Genomic DNA, 14,788 nt, shown 5'->3' with positions numbered 1-14,788 from the left:
TTTCAGCCTCGGGACTCTCCTTACCTACTCCCACGGTATGCTAACTTTTGTTTTGTTTTCTCTGTCACCAGGGTGAACGTATCTGCCTCGTCCGTCAGGTAGACGAGAACTGGTATGAAGGTCGCATCTCTGGCACAAACCGCCAGGGTATTTTCCCCGCCAACTATGTCCAGGTGGCGAAAGAGCCCAGGGTGAAGAATTCGGAGGAATATCCTCCCTCCCCGGGCCTCCCAGCCCATGCCAGCTCATCCCCCCAGGCACATGCACCCGGTCTGGCCAGTAGGTGGCATTCTGAGACTTCCCCTTCAAGCATGCCAAGCACTCTGGCATCAGACCTGCTCTCCTTTTCTTCCTCCTTCTCCTCCTCCTCTGCCCCCTCTGGATTCACATTTCCCGTCTCTCCAAAATTTGAAAACCCTGAGATACCAACTCACAGGATCCAGGATGCAGCCAGAGCTGGCACTTTCAGCCCCCAGAGTCAAAGCCCAGGAAAAATGCCCAGTGGTAGCCCCCAGTCTCCCACATCTGTTCAGATGATGGACACACCACGACCTCTTCCTCCTGTATTGACTTCCCAAGCACGGACTTCCATTCCGCCACAGGTGAGATGCTGTTCTCCCCCGCCTCCCCATTCCTCATGTATGGTGTAAGACAGTGTTTTTCAACCTTTTTTGTGCAAAGGCACACTTTTTTCATGAAAAAAATCACGAGGCACACCGCCATTAGAAAATGTTAAAAAAATTTAACTCTGTGCCTATATTGACTATATATAAAGTAATTCTCCCACGGCACACCTTACACTATGTCACGGCACACTAGTGTGCCACGGCACAGTGGTTGAAAAACACTGGTGTAAGAGACCGAGCATAATTTCTTATCCCAGGGCTTAAATATAATAAGGGGCTGTTTGCTGGCCTGTGTCCCTCCTTTCATCTACAGGCAGTCACTTAGCATTCTCCTCTGAATTACAAAAGCAGGCTTACCGCTTTCATAATGCGGGGCGTGCATACAAAATAACAATGCAATATAAAAAAAGGGATGGGGCTGGCAAGGCGCCACTGTGCCACTGCTGGCATCACTCGGAGTTTCCCTTATTCCTTCTCTGTGGATCCCACTGTCACAGGTTTAATTCGTTGCAATGGTGGAAATTTCCTTGATACAGCATCACTTTAGACCAGTGGCGAAATTCAATATTTTTTACTACTGGTTCTGTGGGCATGGCTTGGTGGGCATGGTGTGGCTTGGTGAGCCTGGCAGGGGAAGGATAGTGCAAAATTTCCATTCCCACCCTACTCTGGGGCCAGCCAGAGGTGGTGTTTGCTGGTTCTTCAAACTACTCAAAATTTCCGCTACTGGTTCTCCAGAATCTGTCAGAACCTGCTGGAGTTCATTCCTTCTTTAGACCAGCGGTCACCAAGTGGTGGTCCGCGAGAAAATTTTGGTGGTCCGCAGAAAAATCTTTGCATTTTTTATATTGCACTAAATCAGGGATCCTCAAGCTACGGCCCCTGGGCCAGATAGGGCCCACCAAAAGAATTAATCCTGCTTACTGACGGGATGGGGTCCTTCAGGCGCTTAGCTTGGCTGCCTATTTAGTAACTCCAGCCCTTCTCTCCCTCCCTGGGAGTCCAGGCGCTTCAGTGAGCGACGCTCAAAACTGTCAGCCGGAGTTTGCAGTGGGGCGATCTAGCGCCCTGGCTGGCTACAGGACAAATATTCATTCTTGGCCATATTTGAGATTCTTAGCTGCAATGGACAGCAAAGCTAGGGTGGACCCTGGACGCTTCTCTCCACTAATAGGTGGCCAAGCTAAGTGGACCCCATCCCATCACTAATTCATATTAGTAATCCGTGGAATTTAAAATTAAGAAATTAGTGGTCCCTGAGGTCCAAAAGATTGGTGACTCCTGCTTTAGACCATGTGGGAAATTAATATCCTGTTGCAGGGCTTGCCAAAACAACGGGAAGAGAAAACAAAAACCAGCACAACAACTCTTAGCAGGGGACAAAGTTTGCATTCCTTTTGGTGGACGTGGGTGTGAGCTTTTGCCCTCGGAAAGCCTCAGAAATATATATTTATATATATTATGAAATACATATCTATATATATTTATATATTTCAGGGGTTTAAATCCCTAGCGCTGCATGTGCCAGGCTTTCTATGCCTGCCCCCAAAACTTTGCTCCTAAATAATAATGACTTAATTAGCCCATTATTTAATTCTAGAAATTAATTCTAGAAATCCCCTAGAAATTAATTCTAGGGGACGCGGTGGCTCAGTGGCTAGGATGCTGAGCTTGTCAATCAGAAAGGTTGGTGGTTCAAATCCCTAGCGCCGTGTAACTGAGTGAGCTCCCATTACTTGTCCCAGCTTCTGCCATCCTAGCAGTTTGAAAGCATGTAAAAATGCAAGTAGAAAAATAGGGACCACCTTTGAAAACTTTGGATGACCTCAAGGGGTACCCAAAAACTGTAGGGAGATTTCATTCATTTTGCATCCTGTTCATACACACTATAATCCCTATTGTGTATGAACAAGATTGGTTCTGAATATCATCCATATTAATCCAATTCACAATAACTGTATTAGTAAACTTTATCACATTTATCAAATTTAAGCAATCCTCATTATATTGTTCAAACCTACTGTATATAAGCAAGAAATTACCTCTTAATTACCAATTACCTCCTCGCGACCTATTAGATCACACAGATTAGGCCTCCTCCGAGTTCCATCCGCCAGTAAGTGTCGACTGGCAACTACGCGGAGGAGAGCCTTTTCAGTAGTAGCTCCGACCCTTTGGAACGATCTCCCCGTGGAGATTCGTACCCTCACCACCCTCCAGACCTTCCGCACAGCCCTCAAGATCTGGCTATCCCGTCAGGCCTGGGGTTAAAGATTATAATCCATCCCCACCCGAATGATGAATGTTGCTTCTATTTTTAATTATGTATTGTTTTATATGTCATTGTGTGTATTCCCTACCCCATAAGTTGTAAGCCGCCCTGAGTCCCCTCAGGGAAAAGGGCGGCCTATAAATAAACTTATCTAATAATAATCTAATCTATCTAATAAAATGCCGTGTGCTGGGTTCTCATCGTACTTCCTTTTTCTTGCTCTTGTGACTTGCAGAATTCCGCCCTCGAGACAATATTTTCCCCAACCTCAAAGCTGCAGAGCCCCCCACTAGCCGCCCGAGACCCCCCCTCTGGCATCCAGTGGACTCCGTAAGTTAAGCAGATTCGCAGTGACGGGGAAGGGAGAGCTGGGCTTTGGCTGGCAGCTGGCCAGCCCTACCGTCCCTGTGAAGTGACCCATAGGGAGGGGAGGAAGGAGGGGGGCTGTAGACAACCCCCCAGAGTGCCAGGCTTGCACAGTCTTTGGATTGTTCAAAACAAGGGGCCCTTTTTCAGCGGGGCCTGCTCAGCGCTAGGCGAATAGAAGCCGCCGCTGTGGGCTTCACCGATGCCAAGCATTACAAATGCCTGCTTGGAAGGCTGAGGACAGCTCAAGGTTTCCAAGCTGCAGGGAGAGTGTGTGTCTCGCCACCTCTTTCCCCCCACCCCGAATATTTGGGGAGGGGGGGCAGGCAGATTGCTCGCCTCTGCACATTTCTTTTCCACACATGAAACACAGTGTGGCCTCTCTCATCTGTTCTGCCTGCAGAAGGAAGGGACTTAAAGTTTATTTTGTCTGTGGAGATTCTCAGTCCTCCAGGTCACAATTGTCCCAAAGGTGCTTTTTTTCCATGAGTCAACTGGACTTTCTGGTTTTTTTTTTTTTCTTTTGAAGGCGTTTTGCTTCTCATCCAAGAAGCTTCCTCAGGTCTTTTTTGGAAGGCGCACAAAATTTCTCTTGTTACTTTACACAGCATTAGACGTCTTGTAAGACAAAATGAGTGGAGTATAAACTTGATGAAGGATGAATTTGCAAGCCAAATATTGTATGGGTTTATCCATTTCTTTGGAAGCAAGTTCCACCAAGTCTACTCACAGATAATTCCAGTAGAAATCGACAGGATAGTGGGGAATGGAAGGATTTAGATCCAGATGTCTGCAAGGGGGGTAAATCCTTACATTCCCCACTACCCTTCAGAGCTGAAGAAGCTTCTTGGATGAGAACTGAAATGTCTTCAGAGAAAAAATCAAGAAAGTCCATTTGTCTCCAGAAAAAGCACCTTTGGGATTCCCTTAGGGGGAAAAAATCTTTTTTAATTGGAGTATAGGGAAAAAACTAGTATGTACGCACACAGGTAATCTTTGACTTATGACCATAATATTGTAAGTCGTTATGGTTGTAAAGCAGGTTACCACCTGACTGACTCCATTTTATGATCTTTTCTTTTTTCATGGTGATCATTAAAGCGAACACTGCAGCTCTTAATCACCAAAATGCAGCCACGTTGGGGTGGAGGGATGGCTATCAGAACTTTGGAACTGGGTTGTAGGTACAGTAGTACCTTGGTACTCATCTTTAATTCGGAAAGCATGATGAGGACTAGAAATGAAGAATACCAAACAAATATTTCCCATATAGAATAATATATTGGGTCACAAAGCAGTTGACACTGAAAAGTTCTAGCTTGTATGTCAAGTACTAAACAAACGATGAATACCAGGAGAAAAATGTTCACGTCAAAACATGTCGAGTACCAAATTTGATGAGTTTCAAAGCAGTTGAGTACCACGGTATCACTTTACTTTCGGGGAAGTGTTGTAGTTCAAATGGTCACTGAGCAACCTGTCATAAGTTAAGGACTACTTGTATGCTGTTAAATAAACGAGGAGGAGACGTCCTCACCCATAGCTTGTGTGTGGCAGGTACCAGGCTATCTACCAGTACCGACCTCAGAATGAAGATGAATTGGAACTTCAGGAAGGTGACCGGGTCGACGTTATGCAGCAGTGTGATGATGGCTGGTTTGTGGGTAGGTCTAAAGTTGTGGAGATGGGCACTTCAAAGCAGGGCTGTGGCAGGTTTTAATAACTTGCAATTTCTTCCACACCTTGAGTTGCCTTTGGAGTCAGAGGCTGCCCTCCCAAAGGAGTGGGCAGGACTGGCATAAAATCTAAAATTGATTTACATTCCAGTTGGATTAAATGTAGACATAATGCATGTGGTTATACTCCAGGGATGGGTTTTCTTCATAGTAAGATATGAGTAACCTCTGAGGGTTTCTAGGGCTGTATCCAAGGCTTTTGAGGTCGATGCGTATCCTCTAGCCTCAGGTGAGGCACCTCTGCCTTATTTAACAGAATAACAAAGTTGGAAGGGACCTTGGAGGTCTTCTAGTCCAATCCCCTGCTCAAGGAGGAGACCATATACCATTTCAGACAAATGCTTCACCAATCTCAGTGTTGGAGGTGGAGAAGATCTAGGTTAAACCTTTGAAGGATTGCCACTGGCCAACTCTGCATTTAGTTTTAATTGAAGGCATCTGAAGAATAGTATTAAAACATAGGTGTGGGCCAGTAGTACTATGTGACAGTCTAAAAAAGAGAGAGCTGTAAACAAATTGGTGCTCCTCATTACTAGGCTGCCTATTCCTGATCCAGGATCTGAATGAATGGAGATCTCCCGTCACCTGGATCATGCCCTGAGTAGCAATACTACCACACAGGAAACCACTAAAATAGAGTCTTTTATTGTTAATAACATCTTTTATTTCATTTTCATTTTCCTTTATACAATCACTTAAATACTGTGCAGTTGAAAAAGCAATAAACAACTCATAACACTTCTATCCTTCATACACCCTTCCTTCTACCCCTCCAACTTTCATTTCTCCCCTCCAACAATCCCCTCTTCTACTTCCCCTCCCCCTCAACCATTCCTTTCTCCCCTTCCCACCATCTCACCCTCCTTACATTCCCTTCTCACTCCCTCTTAATTCCTCCCTCTTCTTTCCCTCTACTCCCCACTTCGGTGTATTTCTACTATTCATTGGTCTATTCGTTTTGTAATTTACACTAAAATTATAGGAAAAGAGAAAAAAAAAGGAAAAGGAAAAGAAAAAAAAAGAAAGAAAAAGAAGCAACAGTATCCAAGTGCATTCATTGTTTTAAAAATTGAGTCTGTTTCCACCCTCCCCCCTCCCCCCCATGAACCCCCCTCCCTGACCCCCTTCCGACTTCCCAGATCCCATTCCCGACATCATTCTTTATCAAGCAAAGTCTGGAGTATATTGAAACCAGATAGATTAAAAGTTAAAAAATAATAAAAAATAAAAAGGAAAAAATAAAGGAAAAAAAGAAAAGAATAATTAAAAAATAAAAGGGGGAACCCCGCCCAAAAAAGAGAAATCAATAAACTCTCTACCTTAAACTCAGCTTCCCATCATTATTAACACTTAAGCAATGTGCATCATTCCTAATCTCAATTAATTTATTACTTGCAGGATTTCAAACTATGTTGAAACCAAGTGAGTTAATCAAATAAAATTCTACTCTAGCTAGGGACCTTATCTCCTTATCTAAATATATATCCATTTCCAAACCTTTAATATATCCCTTTTACCTCTTTCTCTATAAAGCAACTTAAACACCTCAAATATTTCTCTCGGTTTCTGTTCCAGCTCCTCTCATCCTGCCTCTACCCGTGTCAATATATATATTTTGTTATCATCCGTACTCCTCCCATATTTGCTCCGCCTTCCTTCAAGCTCCCTAAGTATATTCTTCCACACATTATATTCAAATAAGAATTACTATAAAAATCAGCTTACTTTCTGGCTCAAAATAAACTCTAATTAAACCTTCACTACCCTCCCATCTGTGCCACCCTTCCCAGCTCGATTCAACCTAAACCACAATCCGGAAGCATCACAATCTCCGCCTTCCTCACCCAAGAGAATAAAACATAAACATTTTGTATAAAAGTTCAAAGTTGTCCATCAAGTCTTTTTTTTTTTTTAAAGTCCCATACAATATAATTTCCGAGGAGATCAACATCATTTCTTACAGCCCTAATGTCTCTTGATCGGTATACCACTATGCCATTTTCTTCAAGACAGAGTCACAGAGTATTATTCGAGTTAAGATTAAGCAGATGCTTTGGAAGCATAATTAAGTCCTTGTTCTCTGCTCTGCTGCGCTGCCGAAGGGGAAAAACGATAGCTCCCGCCTTGTAGTTGTGTGATTGGTTGTTTCCCATCTGCTTCTCCTTGTCTTTGTCCAGGTCCGGGTAATTCAGGAAGTCCCGCCTTTAAAATCTTATAATAAAAGTCTCGAGCTTCACAAGCTGAATTAAGGCGATGTTTTTGATCGTCAAGTGTGACTGTAATGCCAAATGGCGCCTCCCATCTGTACTGTATCTGATTATCTCTAAGTTCTTTAGTTAAAAAAGCATAGTCTCTCCTGGCTTTTAACATCTGGGATGGCACCTCTTTAAAAATGATCAAGTCCTGTCCAGAGGATTCTTTTGTAGCAAAATATATAACCACATCTCTCGGCAGCTGTCTCTGTTTTGCTGTCCACGAACTATGGCGGTAAATTTTTTGAATCTGCCAATCAAAGTTGAGTCCCGGACCTCCCACCACACGACTGAAAGCCTCAAAAAAGGTCTGCTTCAAATTCTCCTGTTCGTTTTCACGCAATCCCCTAACTCTTATTGCAAACGCAGTCTTTTTATAATTTGTCATGACAAGTTGTCTCTCTGCCTTATCAACTTCCTGTTGCAACTTTTCGATTTTGGATGTCAGATTAGAATTGGCTTTTTCCAAAAGTTCCAATTTATCCTCCATTCCTGCAATATAGTCTGTCATCACAGTTATAACCCCGATGGTATCCTCCTTTGTTTGAGCAATCTTGGCATCAAGTTTATCACATAATTCCGAAATAAATTGCATTATTTCCTCTCTAAATTCCCTGAGAGTATCAAAAAGAAATTCTTTCGTTAACAAGTCTCCAGTAGGGGGCGTAGAAGGCAAAGACTGTGGCTTTATAGCGATTACTTGGGATGTATTGTTAAAAAAACATTTAGAATTAGAATGTTTTGACTTGGGAGCCATTATAAAAGAACAAAAGCGAACAAACAAAGTCTTTGAGCACCTTGATTTAAAATAAAATACTTTGAGTAGACTTTGGCAATTAGTAAAGAGAGGTCTTCAGGAAAACCGGGCTGGTTAAATATATCAACTGTGAAGGCTATAAAATCGCCATTTTGAAAAACAGTTAAACAAAGGAGTTTTTGGTAAGCTTGAAGCTGGTATTTTAAATAGTAATAAACAAAAAAAAATTTCAGGAATGGTCGCTGCTCGGACCGACTTTACTTAAATACATTTTATTTATTTCATTTTCATTTTCATTTTATACAATCACTTATATACTGTGCGTAAAAAAAAGAGAAAAAAAAAAACCCCAACATGACACTTCATTCCCCCATACACCCTCTCTTCTCCCCCTCCAACTTTCATTTCACCCCTCCAGCATTCCCCTCTTCTACTTCCCTTCCCCCTCAGACATCTCCCCCTCCCTCCATCTCACCCTCCTTACATTCCCTCTCACTCCCTCTTTACTTCTCCCTCCTCTTTCCCTCTTCTCCTCGCTTTGGTGTATCCATACATTTCAGTTTGTTTGTTTTTTTAAAAAAAAAAATAAAAGAGAAAAAGAAAAAAAGAAAAAAGAAAAACGAGCCGCAGTATACAAGTGAATTCTTATTGTTCTAAGAATTGAAACTGTAATTCCACCCTCCCCCCTCCCCCCTATAATCCCCCCTCCCTAACCCCCTTACGGCTTCGCAGGTCCCATACCCGGCATAATTCTTTAACAAGCATTTGAGTATAATAAGGCCAGCTAACTTTAAAATTAAAAAATAAAATAAAAGTAAAGCCAAAGAAAAAAAGAGAATAGTAAAAAATACAAAATAAAAAAAAACACACACACACACAAAAAGAAAGGAGAAACAAGAAGGGTCAATAAACCCACTACATTAACACAGCTTCCCATTATCTGTAAATCTTAAACAATGTAGCTCATTCCAAATTTCGGTTATTTTACTACTTGCAGGGTTTCAAACTGTATTAGAGCCAGGTAAGTTGATCAATTAGGATTCCCCAACTAAAAGTCTCATTGCTTTGTCTATCTATTCAGACCTTTAATTTATCTCTTTTTTATCCGAATATCCAAACCTTTCTATAAAACCATTAAACTCAAGTACTTCTTTCATTTTTCATTTCCAACACCTCCCTTTCTATCCTTACCCACCTCCACATGTAAATTTTTTTACCTTCCACCCTGCCTTTATCCATATCCACATATATATTTTATCCGCATCCATTGCTCCTCCCATATTTACTCCACTTTCCTGAAGACTCTCCGACCAATCTTTCTTGACCTTATATTGAAATAGCAACTCAAACAAACATCAGCTTGCATTCTAGCCCCAGGTAGTCTAATTAAGCTTTCGCTACCCTTCCCTCTCCCACGCGCCTCCCAACTCCGTTCGTCCCAGACCACAACTCAAAAAGATCGCAATCTCCGCTCTCCTCGCCTAGGAAAATAATTCATGCGCAATTTGAGTTAGAGTTCAGACAAATCTTATATACAATATGTGTCCACAATCAGCAACGCTTCTTTCAGTCTCCATGTCTCATCATCGATATACAACTTTTCCATTTTATCCCAGACGGAAATCATAAAGCTTTAAGAACATCGCTAAGTCTTTATTCTTTAGTCTTCTGCCCTTCCGGAAGAGGAAAGCAACACCCTCCGCCTTGTAGCCACGTGTCTCGCTGTTTGTCTTCTCCTTCTCCTTGTCTCTCTCCAGGTCCGGATGAATCAGGAAGTCCCGCCTTCAGGGTCTCGTAGTAAAATTCTCGGGCTTCACAGACAGAATTAATGCGGTGTTTTTGGTTGCCAAATGTAACTGTAATACCAGCTGGGACTTCCCATTTGTATGGAATCTGAGAATTTCTGAGTTCTTCGGTTAAGAAAGCGTACTCTCTCCTTGTTCTTAATATTTGAGATGGTATCTCTTTAAAAACAATCAAGTCCTGTCCATCAATTCTCAACCTCTTGCTGTAAAGCCTCTGTATTATCTCATTTCTGGATTCCCTTGTGGTAAAGTATATAATTATGTCCCTCGGAAGCTGTCGCTGTTTTGCTACCCACGAATTCTGGCGGTAAATTCTTTGAATCTGCCAATCAAAGTTAAATCCCGGACTTCCCACCAAGCGGCTGAAAGCCTCAAAGAAGATCTGTTTCAAATTCTCCTGTTGGTTTTCACGCAATCCTCTAACTCTTATTGCAAAGGCAGTCTTATTATAATTTATCATGACAAGTTGTTTTTGAGCATTTTCAATTTCCTGTTGTAACGTTTGAATTTTGGATATCAAATTAAGGTTAGTTTCTTCCAAAAGTTCCAATTTGTCCTCCGTTTCAGCAATATAATCTGTCATGACTGTCATTACTCCGATCATATCCTTCTTTGCCTGAGCAATTTTAGCATCAAATTGATCATATAAATCCGATATCAGTTGATTAATTTCCTGTCTGAAATCATTAAGCGTTTTGAGAAGAAATTCTTGTGTTAACAAATCTCCCGTGGAGGGTGTAGGAGGCAAGGGTAGCGGCTTCATAGCAGTTTTTGGAGATATGTTATTAAGGAAGCGCTTCTGTTTAGATTTGGGAGCCATTCCAGAGTAAAAATAAAAGACAAGCAATCAAGCGAGCCAAAAATCAAAGTCTCTGCTCCCCTCAGTTAATCTTTTAGCAATTAGTACGGAGAAGCCTTCAGGAGGGTAGGGCTGACTAAGTACGTCACATCAAACACAAAAGCTACGAGATCGCCATCTTGTGACGCAGCTAAAAAAGAAAGGGAGCCTTTTGCGAAATTGAAGCTGGTATTTTAGATAGTAATAGAAGAAATTCCTCAGGAATGGTCCCCACCCGGATTGACTTTTAAATAGCTTAGCTTTGTCCTGGGGGGGGGGGGCAATCTGCCTAGGGCTGCAAAAAAGGCAGCGCGGAAAACTGGCCGGAGTAAAGGCTCAGCTAATGTTGAACCTCTTCTCCATTCACAGCAAAAAAAAGCTATGAATTACAAAGAGATCCTAACGACTGACCTTCTCCCTGCCCCTTTCTGCCAGAAAGGGGAGATATCTATAGATCTTATAAGATATACGAACCAGAATCCTGACAGGAGCTTCGTTGAGCTCCCGACGGCGGCAGGCTCCTCCCCCCGAAGCCCTCTGCTCGGACCGACTTTAAATAGCTTAGATTTGTTCGGAGGGGGGAGGACGACCTGCCTAGAGCTGAAAAAAAAAACAGCTGAGAAGATCTGGCTGGAGTAAAAAAAAAAAGCTCAGCTTTTGTTGAACCTCTTCTCCATTCACAGCAAAAGAAAAGGCTGTGAATTACAAAGAGATCCTAACGACTGAGCTCCTCCCTGCCCCTTTCTGCCTGAAAGGGGAGATATCTATTGATCTTTTAGATATACAGACCAGAACTCTGAGGGGAGCCCCGTTGAGCCCCCGGCGACGACAGGCTCCCCCCCGGAAGTCCTAAAATAGAGTCTTTTATTTATTTAGCATATGGCATCTACAGAGGTCATGCCACCACTGATATACAACCCTAATAAAACCCATTATACATACAAACCCAAATATAAATTCAAAGAAAACATCAGCAAATCAATCAATTTTTATTATATAAAGAGCCACGGAGGCGCAGTGGTTAGAGTACAGTACTGCAGGCTACTTCTCCTGACTGCCGACTGCCTGCAATTTGGCAGTTCGAATCTCACCAGGCTCAAGAATGACTCAGCCTTCCGTCCTTCTGAGGTCGGTAAAATGAAGACCCAGATTGTTGGAGGCAAGAGGCTGATTCTGTAAAACACTTAGGGAGGGCTGCAAAAGCACTGTGAAGCTGGGTATAAGTCTAAGTGCTAATGCTGTTATAGTAAAAGACCAAAAAAGCAATTTATCTATCCACTATTTTATATATACATGCATATTTTGTATACACATACATATAGATATATATACACACACATACACACACATATATGTGTGTGTATGCATGTGTGTACACACACACACACACACCTATATATATCGCTGTGTGTGTGTGTGTGTGTGTGTGTGTGTACTGGAACGCCTCAAGCAATTTCAACCAAACTTGGTACACATTTCTTACCCTCTGGAAATAAATACAGTGGGAGTAAAACACCCCTAACACTCCTCAGGGTGTGTGTTCTGCTAAGATACAGCCTGTTGTGCCTTACAATGGCTTCTACCGTACTGCCTTAAAATGTCTTCTACTGTGCAGCACAGTAGAGTCGCCATGGTATCGGCTTCATAGTACTCCACAAGAGGGCTCCCTCTGATAAGGGGGGGAAATCCAAATTAATTAGAAATTAAGGTGGTATCACTTTTCTTGACGCTTCTGGAGGCACAGGGAAAACATTTGGAACTAATTTAATTGTCACCAAAATTAGGGCTTTTCATATATATATATATGTGTGTGTGTGTGTGTGCGCGCACGTGCATACATACATACATACATACATACATACATACATACATACATACATATATAAAGTACTGGTATATGGTCAATATAGATGGAGGGAGGAATATTGTCAAAAACTTTGAAGTACAAGAGATAGCAGAGTGAGATATTGTCTTCTTTAGAGATCTTTTTTTTTTCAATTTCAAGAGGCTGGTCCAGAATCTTCCAAGAAAAAAAAACCCTTTGAACTTTGAACCTCTATTCCCGAGATGGCGAAGCAATGGCCACAGGTGGCACACAGAGCCATATTTGCTGCCAGATCAGCCCCTCAGCTCCGGCGTGCATGCGCGTGCCAGCCAGCTGATTTTCGCCTTTCCGTAGGGTCGGAGGAGGCCGTTTTCACTCTCCCCAGGCTTCCAGAAAGCCTCCGGAGCCTGGGGAGGGGTTGTTCACACATGCGTGTGGGTGGTGGTGGTGTTTGTGTGCGCATGTGCATGCGCAGGTAGGTGGGGAGGATTGAATTGGTATGGGTGCATGCGCGCAATTTTGGCCCGCCATAAGAAAAAGGTTTGCCATCACTTCTCTATTCTTCCTTCATGGGTCTCTTCTGCATTTGTTTCCCCCTCTGTACTAGGGGTCTCTAGGAGGACGCAGAAATTTGGAACCTTCCCTGGGAATTACGTTGCTCCCGTGTGACCAGCAGCCTCTCCCCTCCCTGCAACTCTACCAGAACCTTCTGCTCCTAGGAATCTTGCCTTTCTTGGAGAAGGGCCCACCATCAATGGACACGAAAGAAAAGTGTCAGACATGGTCTGAAAACTAACATGGGCCACACCGAGATACGTCTTGTTTGCCAGCTGGAGTCTGTATCCCGTGACTTGTTCTCTTTTCACTTCTGCACCTTGGCTTCTTCGGAGGAGGAGACGATGACAGCCTACATTCTTTTCCCAGTATTTATGAAGTGTCACTCATTCCAGCATTCCCATGACAGATGTGGGTTGGAGCAGAGTGTATTGCACTGGCCTCTCATTTCTCTTAATCTGGGATTCCATATTTTTTGCCAGTTCTTATAACAAAATTGGAAGCTGGAGATGAGCAGTCCCTACTGTTGAGCCCTACACTAATTCTTCCTGCCAGAAAAAAGCCATTTTTTCTTGAAAGTACCATTGTTGGAAGGCTTGATCTATAACCAAAAATCCCCACACAACAGTTGAGCTGACCGGATTACCTGAGTACACAACCTGGGTGTGTGCCTCATAGCAATCCCTGGGCCTTTCCATCAGGAGATTGTGCCAGGGGTGAAATCCAGCAGGTTCCGACAGGTTCTGGAGAACCAGTAACGGAATTTTTGAGTAGTTTGGAGAACCGGCAAATGCCACCCCTGGCTAGTCCCAGATTGGGGTGGGAATGGAGATTTTGCAGTATCCTTCCCCTGCCACGCCCACCAAGCCACGCCCACCAAGCCACATCACAGCCACCACCCCAAACCACACCCACAAAGCTGGTAGTAAAAAAAAAAATGAATTTCACCACTGAGTTGTGCTTTTTACTTAATGTCTGTGACCGAGATTCTCAGTCATCTCAGTCATGGTTGTCTCCAAGGTGTTTTTTTTTCCAAAAAGGCAACTGGACTTTCTTGGTGTTTTTTCCCCCCCATGAAGACGTTTTGCTTTTTCCTCCACGAAGCTTCTTCAATTCTGACTGAATTTACTTAATTGCAGGCAGATAAGCTGGAGAGTTACCAGCATTAACATTTCTACATCTTGCCTAATCTCTCTCAAAGGCTTTGTTGCTGAACTTTGATCTAAATAACTCTTCCATACAAAGACAGCGTGTAGAACTTTGGTCTAAATAACTTAAGAACTGTCCTCTTTCATGCTCAGCCCTGCAGGCAGATGCACTTTCTGTTGTTTTCGGTTGACACAAGCTAAGAGCAATCGGTTGAAGAGTGAACAGAATACTTGGGGCTTTTCCTGCCTCGCCCACAGAGTATGAGCTATCCTCCCCTTCCTGCTTGAAAGGTTCAATCAAAATTTTGAGTTACAGGCACTCCTTGACTTAACGACCGCAAAATGAAGAGCCCCAAATTTCTGGTTGTCAAGAGAAAAAGTTGCTAAGTGAGGGTTGCCCCATTTTACGACCTTTCCTGCCCCCGTTGTAAAAGGGAATCACTGCAGTCAGTCACACGGTTGTTCAATGAATCAGGCTCCCCCATCGACTTTGCTTGTCAGGAGGTGGCAAAAGAGGGGTCGCATGACCCTGGACACCGCCACCGTCGTATGTATGAATCATTTGCCAAGCGTCTGAATTTTGATCGTGTGATCAGGTGGCAATAGTT

At 43.0% G+C, this 14,788-nt stretch overlaps 1 protein-coding gene across 5 annotated transcripts in view; it reads left to right on the top strand.

Moving 5' to 3' along the window:
* Positions 1–13,224, top strand: part of SORBS3 (sorbin and SH3 domain containing 3) — a 96,395-nt gene extending 83,171 nt beyond the window's left edge. For all 5 annotated transcript variants that reach the window (XM_032229607.1, XM_032229608.1, XM_032229611.1 and 2 more), the window contains 4 exons: positions 72–602; positions 3,134–3,228; positions 4,822–4,928; positions 13,085–13,224. In XM_032229607.1, the coding sequence (XP_032085498.1) occupies positions 72–602; positions 3,134–3,228; positions 4,822–4,928; positions 13,085–13,146 (795 nt within the window). In that variant the 3' untranslated portion in view covers positions 13,147–13,224. The remainder of the gene's footprint in view (positions 1–71; positions 603–3,133; positions 3,229–4,821; positions 4,929–13,084) is intronic.
* Positions 13,225–14,788: the final 1,564 nt, after the last annotated feature.

This window comes from Thamnophis elegans, chromosome 13 (genome assembly GCF_009769535.1).
Source record: "Thamnophis elegans isolate rThaEle1 chromosome 13, rThaEle1.pri, whole genome shotgun sequence".
Taxonomy (NCBI): domain Eukaryota; kingdom Metazoa; phylum Chordata; class Lepidosauria; order Squamata; family Colubridae; genus Thamnophis; species Thamnophis elegans.
This window is presented reverse-complemented; position numbering and strand designations above follow the sequence as displayed.